A 20,021-nucleotide genomic window follows, 5' to 3' on the forward strand; every position below is an offset into this window, starting at 1 on the left:
GTAAACAAGCGATGGTCCCTGCCTTGCCTCCCCTCGCCACCCTCTCCCAGCTCAGACTCTCCCCGTCCCAGCAGGATGCCATTCCTCCAGACCTCGAGGAGGATCTCCGCACCTATGGCTGCAAGCTCATCCACCAGGCCGGCATTCTCTTGGCCCAGTCTGTTCTTTTATTCGTCCCTATCCACACTGTTACTCATTTGGCACCAGGAAACAGGTCGCTGTTGCTACGGCGCAGATCCTCTTTCAGAGATTTTGGTATGTCAGTTCACTGAAAAACTTTGGTGTAGCGGTGCGTTTCTTTGTCTCGTTTCGTATGTTTTGCTCAATTCGGGTGTTATGTAGGACATTGGGATGGGTGCATTGTATCTCGCTTCGAAATTGGAAGAGTGTCCCATACGCATGCGGGACCTGATCAATGTCTACGACGTCTTGCTCCAGCGAGCAGCGCACTCGATTAGCCCCAAAGCGGATACACCATTCAAGTACTACCCCATGTCCTACTTTGGCACTTCATTCTACGATCTCAAAGAAGCGCTCGTGGTTGCCGAGATGCAGGTTCTGAAGCGACTGGGGTTTGACGTGCACGTTGTGCTTCCATATGGCACGCTTGTCAATTATCTCCAAGTGCTTGGACTCATCAAACACGGAACTGCATGCACGAGGGCATGGGGGTACCTTAATGATGCGTAGGCGACATGATGACATGCTTAGCGAATGAATGAATGCTGACTCTGGTCCAGATTCCAGACGCCGGTGTATGCACTGTACCAAGTGCCGACGATTGTGTGCGCGGCGATTCTGCTGACGGTGCGGCACCTGGGGCTGTCGCTGCCGTCGGAGGCGCCACACTGCTGGTGGGAGCTGTTCGACGCGGCATGGGAGGACATGTGGAGTGTATGTGGGTACATCATGCGGCTGTACCGGGAACGCGGGGCTGAGGAACGGCGACGAGTGCTTGGTCTCGTTGCGAAAAAGGACGTGCGGCGGTGGCTCGATAGTAGATCACGTGTGCAGTAGCAATAGCAATTTGTTAACTTTGATCATTGACTTGCAGCCTTCTCAATGCTCGACCACTGCTCCATCTCCCACAAAGGTATGGCTACTGGCTCAAGTCTACACTTGCTGACCCCGCCCAGGTGGCCTTGTGCTCTGGTCTCGCTCCTTTACCCCTGCCGCCGCACAGCTCGCCTCGTCACCCGTCTCCCCAGTCAATTCCCTCATCCGCGATGCCCTCATCGAAGGTAGAACAACGGATGAAAAATACGAAAAGGATGGCTACGCCGTCAAATGGACCTTTGTCAACGACCTCGAGCTCATCTTTGTCGTACGCTGCTAACTCCACCTGCACTCCGAAGCACCCTCTCAATCCCCCCCTTTCAGGTCGCATATCAGCGCATCCTCCAACTCACATACGTCGACGAGCTCTTGCTCGCCCTCAAGACTCTCTTTGTCAAATACTATGAACCCGTCATTGCCACCTTTGTAGCCTCTCTCCATACCCTCAACTCTGCCAAGGCGACTGCCCTCGAGCCTACCACTTGGAATTTCGCCAAACTGTTTGAAAAATGGGACAGCACTTTTGATAGCGTCTTGCGCAGTTTGGAGGACAAGGTCTGTTCTGGTTAGTTGACCCCGTACAACTGACCTAAATATCACCAGGACCGTCGATCCCGCGGGCGAGCCATCATTCGCTCCGCTCCAGTACCCGTCGAAACTCCTTCCTCTGACGACCAAAGTACCGGTAGGCATTCCGCGACCCAGCTCGTTTGTGTGCCGTATTTATATATCACACATATCAGACCCCACTGTAGACGTCGATGCTCCTAAAGATGAACAACAGATAGCCAGAAATCTCCAGACTTTGAAGAACAGACTACGTGGGCGAGGCGGAAGGCGTGGGGCGCGGGGAGGGAGGCAAGTGATGATGGAGGGATTTGGCGGCCGAGAGAGTCAGTCCAATTCCGAGTATGTTGCCCCCATTGTGTCTTTATTACTTTCTGATCCGTTGGTGGATTGACAGGTCCGAGGCTCCGACAAAGCGCAAGAACAAGACCAAGGTCGGGCGCACGTGGGGAGATTCTCACCCGACTGAACAAGATATGGAGGCTTTGGATTATAGTGCCGACAGGCCGATCGATGGAAGCGGCCGCGTTACCGAAGATGTCCAGACACTCGTTGATCAGTCCTCTCTTGGTTCTAGGAATCGAGATGGCCTGTATGAAGTCAAGGATTGGGAGTTCTCCAAAGACCATAATGATGTACTCGCCAAAGTCATAGAGTCCAAGCCTGACCCTTCTAGTTCTCTTGGAACCTTTGGATCGCTGATTGCCAGGCTTACTGGGTCCAAGGTTCTCACCGAAGCTGACCTAAAACCCATACTTGACGGCATGGAACAACACCTGATGAAGAAGAACGTTGCGAAAGAGATTGCTGAAAAGATATGTGAGAGTGTCGGTGAAAATTTGGTTGGCAGAAAAGTCGGTGGATTCGAAAGTGAGTTTTTTATCTCTCCTTCGGAAAGTAAATCATACTCACCAACTCATATTAGCCACAAACGCCGCCGTTCGAAAAGCACTTTCAACCTCTATCACTCGCATTCTCACTCCCAAGACCTCGACTGACCTCCTTCTCTCCATTCGTACTAAATTGTCATCACCTCTCCCCTCAACCCAACAACGCATGCCATACAGTATCACATTTGTCGGCGTCAACGGTGTGGGAAAGAGCACGAATCTCTCAAAGGTCTGTTTTTGGTTGATCCAAAACGGACTACGCGTTTTGATCGCTGCTTGTGATACGTTCCGGTACGTCTATCTTAAAAATTATCTGCGACATGCTGACATTCATACTTTTTTTTCTTCTCAGGAGCGGAGCGGTTGAACAATTACGTGTCCATGTCAGGAATCTCAGCATGCTCGGTGTGAATGGCGCGGGAGACAGTAAAGGTCGTGTGGAGTTGTACGAGAAAGGATATGGCAAGGATGCAGCGGCAATAGCTAAAGAAGCTATCACATATGGTATGTGGCACCTCGGCGATACTGACCGAGTCTAAACCCTAACGACATAATGGTAGCTCGAGACAACGATTTTGACGTTGTTTTAATTGATACGGCAGGGCGTATGCAGGATAATGAAGTATGATTTCCATCTCTTCTCTCATGGAATTTATATTGACACCAACGTTTTACTCTCCCTTGCATTGCCGACTTCTTCATTAACCCTTTAAGCCATTGATGCGGGCACTTGCAAAGTTGGTTGCGACGAACAATCCGGACAAGATCATCTTTGTTGGTGAAGCCTTGGTGGGCAACGAAGCAGTCGACCAGCTGACCAAATTTGATCGTGCTCTGCGCGATTTTTCATCTGCTTCCGGTGTTGGCAAGGGACGCGGTATCGATGGGATGCTGGTAACCAAATGGGATACAGTGGATGACAAGGTTCGTCTTGGCTCCATTTTTGTTGTTTTCTATGTTCGGTGGCGTTCTTGTCCTTCTCTGCATCCTGTCTAAATCACGATTCTCTGAAAAGAGCGGTTTTACCGGATGGATGCATTCTTTTTTATATATATCGCTTTTCTCCATCCGTTATCTGAACGTGAAGAAACTGATCCTTCTGATATCTTCTTTATAGGTGGGAGCCGCACTCTCCATGACATATGTCACTGGGCAACCTATCATTTTCGTTGGATGTGGACAGGTGCGTTACTCTTCCCTATTTTTGATGCCCACCACAAAAGGCAGGGTATATTTGGGGACACTCGCTGATGATGTATCAACAACTTTTTTTTTTTTTCTTCTTTCAATCAATCCCACTGTAACGGATCTATCAAAACGTCAACGTTGCATTGTAAATCACTTCGGGTGCTGTCTGTTGCGTTTCTAGACATATACGGATCTACGGCAGTTGAAGGTGGCGAATGTGGTTCAGGCTATCTTGAGCGAATAGGTTGGGGGGAATTATGCGACATCTTTCCTTTTTTTTTTAATACTGCTTCTTCATATACCTATATGTTTTTCAAAGGTCGGTGAAACGATAATTTATATTACAGTAAATGGGGATCACGGAATTTTTTAAAAAATCCAAAAATAACCCAGAGTTGACCAAACCATCAATTTCCAAGTCTTACAAGCCCTTTCCTTACAAGCAGGTTCGAAATAGACAAAAAAGAACAAGCTACCGCCAGCGATAGCACCGGTCGATAGCAACATAAACATTCTTCCCCTGAGCAACCCAAGAGAGACCGGCGTAACTACTAACACTACACAAAAAAAGGGTGGGGTAAAAAAGCAAGCTATCCCAAAGTAAACAAAAAAAAATCCACAGCAGCTTCCTCGAAGTTATGCATACGTAAATAAAGATAATTGAAAACAAAGGCAACTTGGGGGGTCAAGATACAAGTTGAGACCGGAAAAGAAAAAAACAATAACATAAAAGGAATAAACAGGGTTCTGTCGAGAGGAAGGATATTTACACAACGTTCGTGTTGCAAACAACCGGCGAGTTTTTTCAATAACTGAAACATAATAAAAAAACAAAAACGCGCTGGGAAAAGAGGCTGGTGTATATATGAACATATCAACAGCGTAGCAGTGAGAATGTCTCTTGCATCAGAGACGGGTCAATCAACATGAGGGAACGGTTCGTGTGTTTGTGGGTGGAGGGAGGGTGAGGGGGCATCTTACTGTGGCTGAGGGGTGATTAGTGGTTGAGGGTGAGGTGAACGGGGTGGGAACTGGAAAGTTCCAGTGCCAAAAGGTATCCGACGGCCGTTGGGGGTAGTCGGCGTACCAGGCGTCGAGCCTGGTATGGGTACTGCTGGTGGGGGACTTCCAGGTGGACGAGTGCTGTAAAGTATTTCGGGTTGAGGCGGAGGGTGTAGTGGCCCCGATGGGTAAACAGGTCTCTCATCTCTGTATTGTTCCATCTGAGGGTTTGCTTCCGACTCTGAGTTGAAGGACCTCAAGTTGGCTTTACCGGCGGCACCTGTGCCAGCGCCACCGTAGTTGCTGCCAAGTTGGTTATTTTTTTCACTGCGATTGGCAGTACCTCCGAAACCTCGTGCAAATGGGTATGCAGCGGGATTGGAGAAATATTCGGCTGATGGTGCGAGACGATTTTTGCGACGTCGCTTGTAGACAATCCATGTTCCAAGAGCGAGTGCGACAAAAACAACGGCACCGACAACCCCGCCAGCGATCGCACCACCATTGTCGTGGTTGGATAAAGCAGCTTCTGTGGTTATATCATTGGAAGGGGAGGGTGAAGGATTAGGAGAGGGAGTAGACGCAAAGGTGGAGAGTACGCTAGGATCACCAGAAACGATATTAGCCGATCCACTGGGAACTGCGGTCATAGCGAGGGCTGCAGAGGGTTTTATTATCCGGTACAGTGGTTGAGTTTGGGGTCGACTCACTCTGAGCATTGATTAGAGGGGGCCGCGAAGATTGGGTGACCCTATCTGATGTTTGGCTTGCCGTATCGCGGGAAGGACTACTTGCCTGTGGGTCAGAAGAGGAGGTAGCACTGCTTGACCCTCCAGTAGCATCAACCGGGGGGTTTGACCCTGAGTTGGAGTTGGTGGTACCGCCACTATTTCCTCCGGTATTTCCTCCGTTGGTACTACCACTTTCATGGTTGTCGGTACTTGGAGGCCTGTCCTGTTCACTCCCATCATTGCCCGCGCCAGCATCGCTTCCTCCGGCAGGCTTTGGATCAGAGCCTCCACCGGGGAAAGGAAAGTTGGGTTGACTGTCTGGGTGGTCACCATTTCCACGGCCATTTCCATTGTCTGGCCTGTGATCCTCATTGTTGCCTAAGCCATGACCATGTCCGTTTCCATTTCCAGGACCTCCGCCGCCTCCACGATTAAAGTCCGGTGGGCCGTTGCCGTGGTCTTTGCCGTGGCCGTTGTCGTGGCCGTCAGGACCATGGGAATTTGGGCCGTTTTGAGGTGCTCGGGCGCGCACAAGGGAACTCGAGTGCCTGCGAAGAGTACGTAGAGACATACAGAAATAAAGAAAGTGAAAAAGAGCGACGAGAAACGAAAACGAGAGGCGGGAGAGAGAAAGTGATGGTGGGGAAGGAAGACTATAGAAAGGATAAAGGGATCCACCCGCCAGTCACATGCCATGTTTCTCTCCCGCTGGTCCTTTCTCAGCGCCAGAATGAAGGTCGTCCCTGTCCCCGTCCGCCAGGATAACTATGCATATCTCCTCATAGATACCCCCTCAAACAAGGCCGCCGCAGTCGACGTATACGACGTCGACAAGGTCTCTGCTGCCGCACAAAGCCTTGGCGTTTCAATTGTCGCGGCTATCACTACCCATTGGCACGACGATCACAGCGGTGGCAACCACGTGCGTTCTCTCTTTTCCAATCCTCTCCTGCTCAACTTTCTGCACAGGAGTTTGTATGTCTCTCCTCCCACCCGGTAGTATATCAGTCTTGACCGAGCCTGGTGCAGGGCAAGAAATTCCCAGGCTTGCCGATCTATGGCAGTAAAGACAAAGAGAATGTCACAAACGTCTCCCATCCTGTCGGCGATAATGACGAATTTAAGATTGGCGACAACATCCATGTCAAGTAAACAAGGTTCATATATCGCACTTCGACAAATTCTTATCAGCATGTTCTAGATGCCTTGCAACTCCGTGCCACACTCAAGATTCCATCTCTTACTATGTGACCGATCCCACAGACTCGTCCCACCCTGGTGGCGTCTTCACCGGCGACACCCTCTTCATTGGCGGATGCGGTCGTTTCTTCGAGGGCTCTGCAGATGAGATGGGTCGTGCTCTCAAGTACCTAGGCTCCCTCCCTGACAAGACACTTGTCTACAACGGCCATGAATACACTACAGGAAACCTTGCCTTTGCAAAGGCCATAGAGCCAGATAGCCCTGGAATCGCTCGACTTGCACAGTTTGTCAAGGACAACGATGTCACCACTGGCAAATCTACCATTGGCGATGAAAAGGATTGGAACGTCTTTATGCGCCTCAACTCACCAGACGTCAGGCAAGTATTTATTTGCAGACATCTATAGTATGTGTTCTCATAGCCAAAGCAGGAAAAAGACAAATGCAGGACCCAATACACCAGATTCCGACATCATGAACTCGCTAAGGGAACAGAAGAACAATTTCAGAGGGTGAATTAATCCTTGGAGTAAAAATAGTCTATCTCATGTTTGTGATAGAGAATTACCCAAGCTGTAACAGATAGAATTGAGCCAGTGGAAGTAAGAAAAATCGAGTACAAATTTCTTCCTTTTCCTCGTATAGTCGTAAGGCATTATTCATTTCATGCCATATTGAAAATCTTGAGTATCGCACTTCGTGCATAAGGAATATATGAGAGCGTGTACCACGTGTACGCGAGGTATTCGATGAAGACGAAGACTAAATGAGGAAAGGAAAACAATGAGCACTTTCTCGAAGCAATGGCAGTAGCGGGACGAACTTAGACAGAGGACCTGCAGCAGGAGGGATCATGCCATCAGTCACCCGAAAATATAGACAATAGATGACACGTACGGCGCTGTCAATGACAAAGGCGAAAACGAATACCAGAGCAATGGACGCAAAGAGGATAATGGTTGCAAGTACACGAATAGGTTTGAACATCTTGTCATCAGGTTTAGCAAGAAAGAAAATCTTGTTCCATAGTTCATGAACGCACCAGCTTCAGTTGACTGAAAAACTGATATATAGAATAGTCAATTCATGCTCAATCTCCAAAGAAATGCCTTACGCCAATGACGAATCCAGTTCCAACAAGCGATATAACGGTTCCAAAGGCAAAGAGCACTGCAGAATGTCTCGTGTCAACCAAAATCCGAAGTAACGCCATATGCAGAATACGACGCTTACCTGCAAAGCTCCCTATCTGTCCAAGGAAGAGCAGAATGGCACCCAACAAACTCAACACGAATCCAATAACAAGACTAAAAAACAAATCCCCAAGCATTCCAAAGAATTCATGGACAATCTCAGGGGGTGGTCAGGAAAAGACAGAAAGACAATGTACACACCAGCCAATGAACCCATACAACCTCGTCGTCTTCGACAACTTCAAAAATTTAAAGGCCGAATCTCCTTCGAAAAATTGTGTTTCTGGGACGAGATTGGCACCCGCTTCGAGATTAAGCCATCCTTTGCTCGCCATTTCTGTTTTCAGAGTCTTCTTTCAAATTGAATAGTACAGATACGTGCGTCAAGATAGAGCCGAAATGGAACAGACGGATTTGTAAAACGTGGGACGTGAACTTGAAGTGTTTGTGGATGTAGCGTAGCGCAGCTAGGCTGACGGTTAACCTGGTCCTTGAAAGCAGTGCTTTGTATGCGGGAAGTCGCTTTATAAACTGCGGATGTTACTCAATACCACGCTGGTTGCACGCTTGATGTCCCAGTTCAATGGTTACTTCAGCGAGCGTCGAGTGACGGTATACAGTGATGGTGAGTGGGTTGCAGGTTGGCTTGATGAGAGTTGATTGGCATACAGGCACATCGCGAAGGCTTTTTCCACGGATTAGAATAGCATTTCTTGTACAACAAACAGTCTTTACACATCGGAAAGTAATATAAACTCGTACATCAGTAAAATGAGCACAAAGATGAAACACCGTTAGCTAATGAATGATACATTGAGCAGTAGAAAAAATCCTCGCTATACAAAATACATCTGCGTCTTCATGCTGCTGTTAACTGGGTTGAAATGTTGGCGGTAATAGTTCAATTGTGAGTCGTCGTCTTCATAACCACTAGCGGAAGATACAGAATAATCGTTGATGCTTGCATCATAATGAAATTTCGCCCGGCGACAAACGAGCTAAGGGGGAGGGATCAACAATTTGTATGATACTGGGCGGTCTTCGCTTACATCGGCATCTAAAGGGCATTGTTAGTACGAACAATCGTTTATGATGGATTATGCTTACAATACACAGGTGCTGGAACCTTGACAGACCTTGTGGACCTTGAATAAGCGTGACAAAGAGAGTACCTATATCCATTCAAATCAAATCCAGTTGTTACTTCCACACGGCCAAAGTGGCTTACGCTAACTCTTGAAGTCTGGGAAAGTAGATCTCAGAAGAAAGTTTTACTCAAGAAAAACTGACACATACTCGACCATGGTCATTCCGAGATCATTTCGGATGACGGTATAATGACTAGGAATGGATGCTTCACGCAGTCAACACTGGCTCTTATTATGAAGGAGATGGAAAGCACGTACTGCCTTTAAGACCAGGTTGAGACTGCAGATAAAAATCACAATATCTCGGGTGAACAATCTCTGTAACAATATCAGAAGCTCATCATACTATTCCGAACGCAGCCACCTACCATTGTCAACTACCAGGCCAGCTTTGAAATTGCCATTTCCTCTATTATCCGCTTGACCCGGGTTTGTAGGGAAAAATCGAACATGGTGACGCTTGCCAACAACCATATGAACGATCTTGGGTCGTTTGCCCTCGGGATATGTTTGGTCAAAGACACCTAGATGATGTTCAAAGCGAGGCTCTCAGATGGTCATTCAACTTACCTTCCATAGCTTCTTTTTCGTGCCTCGCGACGTTATCAAATTCCCCTTCCGAAACACCATCGCGGAAGACAATGATAATCTTAGGTACAGCACCACTATTTCTTCCCCTGAAACTATTCAATACATCCTATCGTAGCTGTGAGTGATCGATAATTTTCTGTCGTCGCATACGCATGCATACCAAAAACATTTCAGAGAAATTCTCTATGACTTCGACCCGCGAGGATTGAACACTTATAGAGGCAGCATATTGACACGCATTTCTATCAAATGAAGCAACAACCGAGGCAATGGAAGGTAGTTGACTTCCCGGTCCTGGATGACTGACATCGGCACCTAGTATTATCAATATTTTGTCTTTACCATGCATTAAAAACCTAACCAATGACCATGAACGGCATTCCTTTAAGCTTCTGGAGCACCGGCGAATTCGGAGAAAAGTTTACACCACCCAGCTTAGGATTTATTCTGGCACAATTTGTCAGTCAATTGCTTATGCGAACATATGCACACCCACTTTAGAATGAGGTTGTTCTGGTATTGATTGACCTTCCGAGATGAGACGTTCCTGCTCAAGTTATTACTCCACCTCTGAAATCCAGATTCAAAAAGTAAGCTTCGGCCCCAATGATGAAGGGAAACTAGATCCATACAACACACTGAGTAGCGACACCCCAAGTGATGTCCCCAAAGCGTTTGATTGTGCGATATTGTTCCTCTGCGGGGTCGGGCAGGATTGCAACAATGAGGCTTGGATTGTGTCGATGTCTCAAACTTTCCAACTCCTGATATCCCAAGGAAGCTTATGAGTTCAACTAGTAACAAGGAAGAATCTTTCTGACCTGTAAAACGTCTCCTTGCGTTGAACGTCTCTCGACTCCTTCAGGATTGGGGACCTGTATACCTGTGACGAAATGAGAAAAGCCTAGCATTAAGACGATCCTGCAAACCTAGATTTCTCATCGCCTGGAGTAGCTCTCCAACAAAGTAATGTACCGCGGCAGGGTCGACACTTGCAAAGTCTATGACAATCCACCTCGATATTTGAGCTGGGGAGGCCAATCTCTGTCTCATGACATCCCATACTCCTGGCCTTTGATTCTGCGAAAGACGTAAGTTTTAATATGGGCGTGATTGTTGAGTTGAATCACCAGATTACGTTCTCCTGTGCCGAAGACAATGGAGGGTGTTCCTAACATTCGGCCCTTGATCATCTCAGGTGTTTCGCGTATTTCAATGCCTGCAGTGACTAAGAAGTGAGAGTTGGCGTAATCAAAGTGCTTGAAGGCACGATTGATTTCATTTGCACGTTGTCGTGGGTCCGAAGGCGTAAACTCCAAAGCTGCACGAACAACTTCGGGTGTTGCACGGTTCTTCAAGTTGATTAGTAATGTATTTCCATAGATTCTTGCAAGTCAACCCATACTTTGTACAACTGCTCTTCCGTCGAACAACATGTTATTGGGAACTTGCCATCCTTGGTTTCTATACCCAGCGTTGAGCGTGGTATGGAAAAATTGTGGGCTCGCATGAAATGATCCTGTTATATCTGAGTATAACGCATAATAAACTATAGAAGGTTCACGTACGGCGACAGTTACTTGTTCTCCATCCTTTTCGAAAGTTTCTATACCAACGTCCTGAATTACTTTCCTGACGGTTTTTACTGAAGTTTTATGTTTGTGGTTCCCAATATTCACCCGGACTTTTAACCCTTTGAGGAATTGCCTCAGTTTCTGGAATTGGTCGGGCCGCAGGCGTTTGAGGTCGTTCCGATTTCTGAGATGAAGGTATTCGGCACAAACTTTCTCGAGGTCAGCGGCAGGAAGACTATTGAAACATCAGAATGGTTGGGCGCAATGATTAGAAAATAGATTTACACCACACCGATCGTCACATCCACATTGATTACCAACTTGTCGAACGCAGGTCGAACGCTCCTAAGGTATCGAATGAGAATCACGTACGGAGCGGACTAAGTTCTGAATCATACGCACTGAAAGTAACCTCGCCAAAGTTCCAAAGGCGCAATTTGGGATGATTGTTCTAATCATTTGTCAAATGATGAAGGTTAGGCGAGAATTGCAAACCTACTTCTTTCACTTCTGACGAAAATTGATTTTGCATTGGAGAGGATTCCTTCTTTTCTATGGGATTTAAGCTGGAGAACCAAGATATCACGATGACTCGAGGATAACTCACTGCTTTGGAGTGGCCTGTACAAACACATTAAGCATGTTCAGCATCAAATTTACCTCCTCGTCACTACTTCTCTCAGTTCGAATATATTGTTGTAGTGAACTGAGAACATACAGTCAATATTCACCGCAAAGACATAAGCAGGCGCCTTACCCGAAGTTGACTTTATTTACATGTTTGATATGGACTGCGACCACCTTTTCCTTTTGATCCTTGCGGGAATCCTGGAAAAAGGGTACTCGGAACTTGATGCGATGGTGAGTGGCAAGAAGAGCTAGGTGATGTACACAACTTACGGTCTGCTCAGGAAAATAGTTCAGCGGCGCAAAAAGATTCTTCATTCCATCAAAGGCTTCATCCACCGTATGTTAGGAAGCTTATCGTCGGATATAGGAGGGATAGATACCGGCTCTCTTGGTGAATATATGAGGGTTCATCGTCTGGACACGCATGATGAGTTCATTCCGCGTCCTTATGCCGATCTTGGGCTCTGGTTGCCACTGGGGTGTAATTTCTTTCGTTTCCGCATCAGGATACATGAGGCGTGATTTGTTGACAAAGTGTTATCTTACCGACTGAGGGAATGAAATCAGTCAATTAATTAAGTGGCCAGGGCAAATCGGACATACCATCGTAGTGATGTACATCCTTTGTCGGGAATTGCATTCTGAACGAATTTGTTTGCACATTGGTGTCATAATTACCACCACTGAGGTGCTGGAGCCTTATATGTCTGGGTACAAAGACAGCCATGTCAGATCTGGGTTGAGACGAAGTCGAAGGCCTGGAAGTAGCGACAAGTTGGCACAACAGTAGGTTTATATATTGTCACGGATCGGACAAATGAGGGAGTGTGACTGCGTTAACAGAGTTGAGGATCGCCCACCAGTGCTAGGTGCGCGCGTGTGGTGGGAAGTCGTCAACTTGTGAGGCGCCTTGAACACGAGGCGCCATGTTGCTGTCTTCCTTGCATCACGTGATCGATGCGATTTGGCAAGCTTTGTTCCAAGCAAGTTTCCAAGCATTCAAGCGCAGCACGCGGCTGTTCCTCATGTATGGTAAGAAGAACATAAGAACAAAGCATGGTATTCTAGAGAATTCGAAAATAATCGGGCACAACTTTTTCGGGGTAAGAACAAGGTAAGGAACGTACACACACAGTTGGAAGTAATGCGATACACTTTTGCAGAGAAACAACAGAAATCATCACGTCATTATAATCGCAATCATAGAACAAGTTCAGCCATAAAAATCAGAGAGAGGACAGCTTGCGTCTCAAGACTTCTTGAATATCGGAAATGTTCCGAACAGTGTCATTTGTGGAAGGACCAGGAAGAATCCCGAGCCTTTGCTTGGTCGTAAGTAGTAGTTGTTGCACATTCGGGACAACACGAGGAATAAAGTCGAGAATAAGTTTGTCCTGCTTGGGCCTTAGCTCAAAATTTAACTTGATCAATGAAAATACGCACGTCTGGACGGAGAACAGCTACAGCACGTTGCAGCCACCATAGAGAATTCTTGAAAGCTTCTTCGCTAGGTTGAGTCTCACCGACCACCGCGGATAGCTGAAAATATAAGATCAGCGAATAGTCAACACGAAAACACAACGGAGATGAGTTACCCGGTGGATGAGCGTTAGAATTACCGCCTGGGAGACAAGACAGGGACTATTCAAGGGCATGATCATATCAGGAGTCGTATGCGCCAGAAGATCCTGAAGCTTGACGCCGTCCTGAGTCTGGAGAACCCCAAGGTAGACTTCATCCCACTCGTCGGGCTTGATAGGCGGGGTTGATCGTTCTTGCGATGATTGGGCAGGCGGGGGCTGCGGAATGGTGGCCGGATGTGACGCTTGAGGGGCAGCAATAGTAGGAGAATACCACGTGTTGTGGAGAACGGGCTTTTGTTGCTGGGGTGCAAGAGGTTGTGTATAGGGTTGATGAGGGTAGTTCTGAGGCGGCAAATTTGTGGGCTGGATGTTCTGCTGCTGGCGGAGTTGAGATTGGCCATGCGCGCCTTGAGCTGTTGGCAAGGGCCCGGGAGAATTATGAGTCTGAGAGGACTGTGCAAGATGATGGATGGAGCCGGTCGTATTGAGACTCAAGAACTTGACTTGGTCTGATAAAGTCTTCACTGAATGCTCGAGTTCGCGAATGGCAGCCTAAATGGTCATTCAATATGATGCTGAACAAATGCCAGAATGTGCTTACATCATGACTACGGAACGCCTCATTTTGCCATGCCGTTAATTCTGACTTGACGCCGTGAATCTCGCCGCGCAATTCGCGAAGTAACTCCTGGTGCATGGACGATGCTTGTTGAGAGTACACGGGAATGAATGTTTTAGCGATTGCGTCTTTTACATGACGCTCAATAACCGGAGTGAGATTTGTTGCCAGAAGGTGGGCCAAGTGATTGGAGATGTCGGGCCTAAAAAGAAGCTTTTCCATCTCGGTGGGAAGGACCTGATTTGAGTATAAGTCCAGAATGCAGTTGTGCAGAGGTACACTTTCTTACCTGAGTAATTTTATCGACCAAGCCTTTGCCAACCTGATCGTTTAACGCCGCCTTTACTTCATTTTTGGTAATACTCTCCAAGGACGGAAGAACTGAATTCTGAACCTCGTTCTTGACGGCCATCTCAACTACGCGTGTTGTGTTGCGCGTGAGCTCAGTGGAGATAAGCTTGAGTATCTTTTCCTGACGAGCAAAGTCCTCTGCTTGCTCGTGGGCCCGTGCATCCTCAAGGCGCTGGTCTAAACAGGACAAGGGGATCAGAAAATTGTGTCAAAAGAAGCATATGCTATCTTACTTTGCTTGTCCATTTCTTTACCGATAAGCCGACCTAGACGAGCGTGCAGATTCTCCTCCGTTTTTCTGATCTCGCGAGTCAAGACTTGCCCAAGCATATTGTCTAGACCTGAATCGGGATTGGCCTTTTGAGCCTTCTCCTTCTCCTTGCCGCTATCCCATTTCTCTTTGCCGCTATCCCACTTCTCTTTGCCGCTATCCCACCCGACATTCCTTCCTTTTGATCCCTTACCCTTCATGTCCAAGGAACGACTATCGTGACCGTATTCGTTCTCGTTATCAGAAGTCGGAGTACGAGGCCGAGCAGGATTCGAGAGAGGAATGTGAGGATGCATTTGTGAGGACGAAGGAATAGGTTGAGGCTGGCGTATCGCTTGCTTTTCAGGAATAATTGGCTGGGGAAGTTGTTGAGGTAATTGGCTGGGAGGTAACGCAGCATCGAGTTGGTGGTACGGAAAGCGGGCAGGAGCTGTGGCCAGCGCGTTTTCAAACCACTCTCGGCGAATCAAGACCTGATCAACACCGCCCGAGTGGACGGAGAACGCGACAAGAGCCAGTTCTCCAGGAACCAGCTTTGCGGCAACACAAGCGGCATGAGCCTCGACACCATGAGGATCGGAATCCGCAGTGAGTATGACAAAGTGAATTGTCGCTTTTGGTCCGCAGAATTCAACGACCTGATCGAAAAAGCCTCTGACACCTTCTTCGCCTCCGTAGGGCGTTTCTAACGCTAATTTGAAGGCGAACATGCTTTCACGGCGGCTATTTGCAATCCAGATTGTCTGGATGCGAGAATCATAATTGATGTGACCAAACATGTCTGCGTCTTCATCATTGCTACCGACAAACTTGATGGTGGAGAGTATAGTCTTGGTATTGATCGAAAGGAGTTGGAAAATCGTTCCATTCTTTCGTCCAACGACTAGACCTCCTTCAACGAAGGTAAGAGATGATGGAATATCTTCGCCACGAATCTTGTGAGTCGCGTACGGAAGCTTATCATGGATATTCCATATTGTTAGCGTTGAATCATCAGATATGGTGGCGAGAGCACGTCTCAAAACGTCGAAGTCGAAAGCAGTAATTCTCTACGGATAGATACGGGTTGTCCCCTTAATCTCAGTTCAGCTACAGATAGATGCAAGAAAAGTGCATACCGAAGGAACGCTGAAGACTTGACCAAGGTGATGGAGGTCAGAATGCGCCAATGGCATTTTGCTCAAGGCATGTGTATTAGCGAGGTCAATCACGTGAACTTTATTGTCCGAGGCAACAGCCAAAGTATCTGAATCTTTCGGGTGCCACTTCACAGATCGCAATGCTTCTTGTGTATTGGTGGGCGGTACACAAAGAAGGAGCGTACCCCTTCATGATATAAAACTCGTTAGTGGGCATTAGGAATGATCAGAGGATATATCTTACGGCACGTCGTCCTCAATGGTCACCGGTAGCTCCCAGACAACAAAACCACCGTCCGAGGTGACCCCCGCAAGCCTGTTATGGTAAACTGCCATATCTGTCACGCTCGACGTCGGCGGAAATATAGGAGGGAGTTGTAAGAGCGTCCGGTCTCCCCTCGCCCGTGATATGACACGAACGCGACCTCTTGTCATGGCATAAGCTACCCAATGTGTAGCACCAATAGTTGTTCCAGGTAAGAATACTGGTTCCTGCTTGACAAGGGCAATTGCAGTGGACTTGACGGATTCTGTGGGTGCCTGAATCTCTTCCAGCGATTGAGAGACATCGATTAATATGGCCTGAGGTTGAGGACTGGGACTCGACTGCATTTTGTTGCTGGATTTCGCCTGGTTGACCGGGCCTTTCCTATTTCCTCCCCGAGGCCCAGGAGAGCTTTCTTTCTCTCGCCGACCACCAGTTTGGGAACCACTTGGAGGAGGCGGACCTTGAGTGATGAAACTATCAGGCTGGCGCGGCTGAGGACGCTGTGGTTGAGCCACGGATTGTTGCTGAACAGGAGGTTTAGGAGGTGAGGCCCGAGGAGAGGCATTACGAGGAAAAGGTTTGACATTGGCTGGGATGGGGGGCAATGGGGCACGGCCCGACATCTGCTCTACCTGAGAGTAATCATTCCCACCATAATAAGATTCATAAGCAGAGACAGGTGCCGGTACCGAGGTTTGCACGAGTGGTTGAGGCTGCTGCCCGCGAGAGATATTTTCAAGAAGATTTTCAACAGATTGTCGCTTGGGATCAGGCACAGTTGTCCAAGAAGAATCATCTGTCCCGCTGGAAACACTAGAAGACTGCGGTGGTGCGGACCTTTTATTCACAGAACCCGCTGTAGAACTCGCCGTGTTGGAAAGATGATCAAAAGGAGAGATGAATTCAAACATAGATCTGCGAGGGGAAGGTGCCCGCTGCTGCTGTTGAGCTACGGGAGAAGAATGCTGCTGGGATTGAGGGGAAGCTTTCGGATCCATTGCTCGTGGAGAAGTTTGTGTTGGCTGTTCATAGGGCCTATACTCTCCCTCGCGAGCTGACGAGGCATACGGCGGGGAAGGCTCATGAGGCAGGCTCCTGACCGACTCGGCATAGTTGCTGCGAGGGTGATTGCTATACATGAAAGAACAGTATGAATTAGCCAAGCTGAAATGGTACTTAAGGCACCCGAGGCATTGCCACCATGAGGCAAAGAGATAAAACATGCGACGGAAGGGCGAAAACTAAAGCGAATTGTACGTACCCGGACATGAGCTGCTCCAACAATATCTTGCCCTGATTTTCGTTATGACCAGGAGAGGCATTCGAGCGCTGGGAAGACTCGGGCGGTGTAGGTACCTGTGCGGGGAGGGATGCAGTGGACGTCTGTGCAGCAGGTCTAGTCGGCCCAGCAGAACCCCCAAGCAGAGACAATAACGCGTTCTGACGCTCTGACGCTGAAGCAGAGGAGGCAGGAGCAGGTGACTCGTCCTTTAAAGCCATGACTGGAGTGACAGGCGCTGACGACACGGTGTGAACGTTGTCAGAACCCTGAATAGACGATTGAAGGGGCTGCGACTGTGGCGCTTGCTGTTGCTGCTGCTGGCGAGGTGGTTGCGAGGGCTGTTGCATTACGGGGCCAGCGATATTTTGAAACAGTGCGTCGATCTGATTTGGAGAAGAATTACTCGGTAACTGGGCTGGAGGCGAAAATCGCTGGAGGGCGTGCTGTTGGTTAGGAGGAGTGGGTCCCCTCGAAAAGAGTTCATGGTTGCCTGTTCGATTGCTATCCATGGCAGGGGCACAAAACTCGTTGATAGATCAAAAAACTGCGACTAAGAACAAACAGAAGAGATCTCTGGAAAGCGTGGACGATGGGGATGTGATGGAGGCAGGAGAAAGTCCAAATTTTCGAGTAAACAACCTCGAGGCGTTGAACACGCCTGAGCCACGAGGCACGCAACAAATCGGCTGTTCCCGATGATGGCCCAATTTGGAAACAACAAGAATGCAATGTGTGCTGTGCATCAGCTACATGGTCCGAGATTTCATTGTCTCGCGAGTATACCGTGGATATCTTCAGTCAGTCAGCTCGTACCGTGTATATGTTTGATGTTAAGGTCATGGCGAGAAGACCAAGCCTTGCTTATGAACCCGGTATATGGATTGTTCTCAGAGCGTGATACTTCCATTTTCAATGCTTCGACGGAGACGATGACTAACCTATTTAATAGTACACCGTCAAACTTTAAGAAGTGCCACGATGCATTATCTGCTTGAGAGGGACAATGTACGCGGAACAAGCACGACCACCCGGTGTTTAATCCTATGACAGGAGACCCTAAACAATTATAATTCATCTACACGTGCGTTGAAGATAATCGAAGAGCCTTGGTACTTGGAACCTGAGAAGATGTGCGCATCCAGATAATGGGAACCGATCTAGAAGGAATTTGCAAGGTATTATCCGATACCCGAGGTGGATACCATGGTGGGTCATGGAGCTTTGGTACCAAATAGTATACTGTATACTTTGAGAGATGTGAGGCAACCTAGCAATTGTGCCGATGATCGGTGACCGGTGAGGCCTGAATGTTCCACGCTCGGCTCTAGATTAAAGTTGTTCGGTATACATTGATTTACTTACGACTGGGGACCTCGTCAAGGGGTTTTCTTCCTTCATTAGCGGGCAGGTATAGCTGCTGCAATGGGTCATTTATATGTAGCACCCCTTGCATACAAAAAGAATATTTCCGGATTGGCAATAAATCAGGGAAGTATATCAGCAAAGCAATCCTCCCAATGATAAATATCAGGCTCTCAAACTGGTTGGATGAGGATGTCGAAGGAAGGCTTGCAGTGAATAGAGCCTCCTTTCAAACTAGCAAGCCGGGCTGAGACTTAGGACAATACTTCGCGCTCGACGAATTTGTCCTTCAAGAATAAAAACCGTAGCAGGTCCTTTATCTGGTCTGTGATCCTCTGGACGAAGCGCTGCAGGTCCAGGACTTATCGACTGAATCATTCAATGCAAATCAAGGGTTTCAGAATGGCAGTAATGAGCAGACCAGCAATGGACCAGCGAAAACAAGTGAACCAGCCGAATGGCTGACCATCTTACTACCTATCGACTGCTGGCTTTAGCGAGACTGACTGGAATTGCTAATTGCTCTAGTATCTTTTACCAATGTCGCAATCATAAGGCTGAAGCTCACGGAATTTGAACAGACAAACAACAAATCAATGTATGTTCACTTCGAATGAAATCTGTCCCGCAGAGTGCAGGGTGCACCTGCAAATCACACTACAACTTCAATTGTCAGGTTATTTACGCAAACTAGATCGCAAACCTACCATTTTCCAAACGCAAGATTCTCTTCACCAGTGCAGCGTGCTAAGCGGTCAAATCTATGCTCAAATCACCAGACAAGTCAGAACCGTTTCTGATGCCTTTGAGCTCGACTTTAAAGCCGGAATATAATTTTTCTGCGAAGCCTGGGAGCAACTTATGAGTCGCGCCCGCTAGCACTGCTAGTTACCATATATGTTCATTTGAGTCAGGCTAGCTGCAGCGCTATTAATAGTCACACACATCAGCCAAGTGCCATCTATGTCTGTTTTCTAACATGTCATCGTCAGCCATCAATGGCTGACTGGCTTATCACTCGCGCGCTCATCCTCGTTTCAAACTCGCGACTGAACGTAGACATGTAAGATCTGTATGAGTAATGATGTTATGTCGCTCCTTTGAGAAGCTGAGGTGTTTTGTGGATAGCCAATCACAGCAGATTACACGACTGTAACAATGGTGTCCTGAACGTAAGCGTATAAGGTCCGTATGAGCAATGACGTGACCCTGCTCTCCAAAAAGTTGAGGTATTTTGTGGATAACCACTCGCAGCGGATTACATGACTGCGGATAAGAGAGGGAGCCAATGAGGAGCCAATGAGGCCCACTACGCCAAGATAGTACGTTGATAAATCAATTGTCGGGCGTCACAAACCATAATCTGAAAATGG

The 20,021-nt window shown here is 47.8% G+C and overlaps 5 protein-coding genes across 5 annotated transcripts; 2 read left to right on the forward strand and 3 right to left on the reverse strand.

The window, feature by feature from the left end:
* Window positions 1–11: 11 nt before the first annotated feature.
* AGABI2DRAFT_199741 (hypothetical protein) lies at window positions 12–4,359 on the forward strand (the record flags this gene model as incomplete). The annotated part of the gene is made up of 15 exons (XM_006458202.1): window positions 12–157; window positions 208–289; window positions 343–686; window positions 741–1,006; window positions 1,137–1,324; window positions 1,381–1,611; window positions 1,660–1,741; window positions 1,800–1,965; window positions 2,021–2,493; window positions 2,549–2,804; window positions 2,866–3,017; window positions 3,074–3,135; window positions 3,228–3,437; window positions 3,631–3,696; window positions 3,883–4,359. The coding sequence occupies 15 exons, from the start codon at window positions 12–14 to the stop codon at window positions 3,943–3,945; spliced, it is 2,787 nt and encodes a 928-aa protein (XP_006458265.1). The 3' UTR covers window positions 3,946–4,359.
* A 319-nt stretch (window positions 4,360–4,678) lies between these two features.
* On the reverse strand, window positions 4,679–6,005 carry AGABI2DRAFT_115277 (hypothetical protein; the record flags this gene model as incomplete). The annotated part of the gene is made up of 2 exons (XM_006458203.1): window positions 4,679–5,361; window positions 5,414–6,005. 2 exons carry the CDS (start codon window positions 6,003–6,005, stop codon window positions 4,679–4,681), a joined length of 1,275 nt encoding a protein of 424 aa, XP_006458266.1.
* A 124-nt stretch (window positions 6,006–6,129) lies between these two features.
* AGABI2DRAFT_190609 (hypothetical protein) lies at window positions 6,130–7,323 on the forward strand. Its single transcript, XM_006458204.1, has 6 exons — window positions 6,130–6,356; window positions 6,404–6,409; window positions 6,464–6,582; window positions 6,636–7,016; window positions 7,069–7,149; window positions 7,198–7,323. The coding sequence occupies exons 1-6, from the start codon at window positions 6,165–6,167 to the stop codon at window positions 7,214–7,216; spliced, it is 798 nt and encodes a 265-aa protein (XP_006458267.1). The 5' UTR covers window positions 6,130–6,164; the 3' UTR covers window positions 7,217–7,323.
* A 1,343-nt stretch (window positions 7,324–8,666) lies between these two features.
* On the reverse strand, window positions 8,667–12,286 carry AGABI2DRAFT_115280 (argonaute-like protein; the record flags this gene model as incomplete). Its single annotated transcript, XM_006458205.1, has 24 exons — window positions 8,667–8,828; window positions 8,880–8,887; window positions 8,938–9,002; window positions 9,059–9,073; window positions 9,127–9,184; window positions 9,237–9,296; window positions 9,347–9,502; window positions 9,549–9,675; window positions 9,730–9,884; window positions 9,931–10,016; window positions 10,066–10,139; window positions 10,202–10,333; window positions 10,391–10,452; window positions 10,499–10,649; window positions 10,700–10,921; window positions 10,975–11,088; window positions 11,138–11,378; window positions 11,429–11,488; window positions 11,546–11,594; window positions 11,643–11,695; window positions 11,751–11,849; window positions 11,901–11,992; window positions 12,044–12,099; window positions 12,154–12,286. The coding sequence occupies 24 exons, from the start codon at window positions 12,284–12,286 to the stop codon at window positions 8,667–8,669; spliced, it is 2,430 nt and encodes an 809-aa protein (XP_006458268.1).
* A 531-nt stretch (window positions 12,287–12,817) lies between these two features.
* AGABI2DRAFT_216708 (hypothetical protein) lies at window positions 12,818–17,879 on the reverse strand. Its single transcript, XM_006458206.1, has 9 exons — window positions 17,266–17,879; window positions 15,981–17,135; window positions 15,716–15,923; window positions 14,560–15,646; window positions 14,265–14,503; window positions 13,958–14,212; window positions 13,369–13,908; window positions 13,217–13,312; window positions 12,818–13,167 (listed from the first exon to the last, which is right to left on the reverse strand). The coding sequence occupies exons 1-9, from the start codon at window positions 17,793–17,795 to the stop codon at window positions 13,000–13,002; spliced, it is 4,278 nt and encodes a 1,425-aa protein (XP_006458269.1). The 5' UTR covers window positions 17,796–17,879; the 3' UTR covers window positions 12,818–12,999.
* Between the last annotated feature and the right edge of the window lie 2,142 nt (window positions 17,880–20,021).

The sequence above is a fragment of the Agaricus bisporus genome (genome assembly GCF_000300575.1).
Source record: "Agaricus bisporus var. bisporus H97 unplaced genomic scaffold AGABI2scaffold_2, whole genome shotgun sequence".
Classification (NCBI taxonomy): Eukaryota; Fungi; Basidiomycota; class Agaricomycetes; order Agaricales; family Agaricaceae; genus Agaricus; species Agaricus bisporus.

Bases quoted from the DNA above. Each gene is read 5' to 3' on its own strand.
- AGABI2DRAFT_190609 (XM_006458204.1), top strand. From the start codon at position 6,165: ATGAAGGTCGTCCCTGTCCCCGTCCGCCAGGATAACTATGCATATCTC. The intron at 6,583-6,635 runs GTAAACAAGGTT...AGCATGTTCTAG, and splicing joins GGCGACAACATCCATGTCAA to ATGCCTTGCAACTCCGTGCC. The intron at 7,017-7,068 runs GCAAGTATTTAT...TAGCCAAAGCAG, and splicing joins CTCAACTCACCAGACGTCAG to GAAAAAGACAAATGCAGGAC.
- AGABI2DRAFT_216708 (XM_006458206.1), bottom strand. From the start codon at position 17,795: ATGGATAGCAATCGAACAGGCAACCATGAACTCTTTTCGAGGGGACCC. The intron at 14,504-14,559 runs GTAAGATAGCAT...TGTCCTGTTTAG, and splicing joins TAAAGAAATGGACAAGCAAA to ACCAGCGCCTTGAGGATGCA. The intron at 13,168-13,216 runs GTGCGTATTTTC...AGGCCCAAGCAG, and splicing joins TAGCTGTTCTCCGTCCAGAC to GACAAACTTATTCTCGACTT.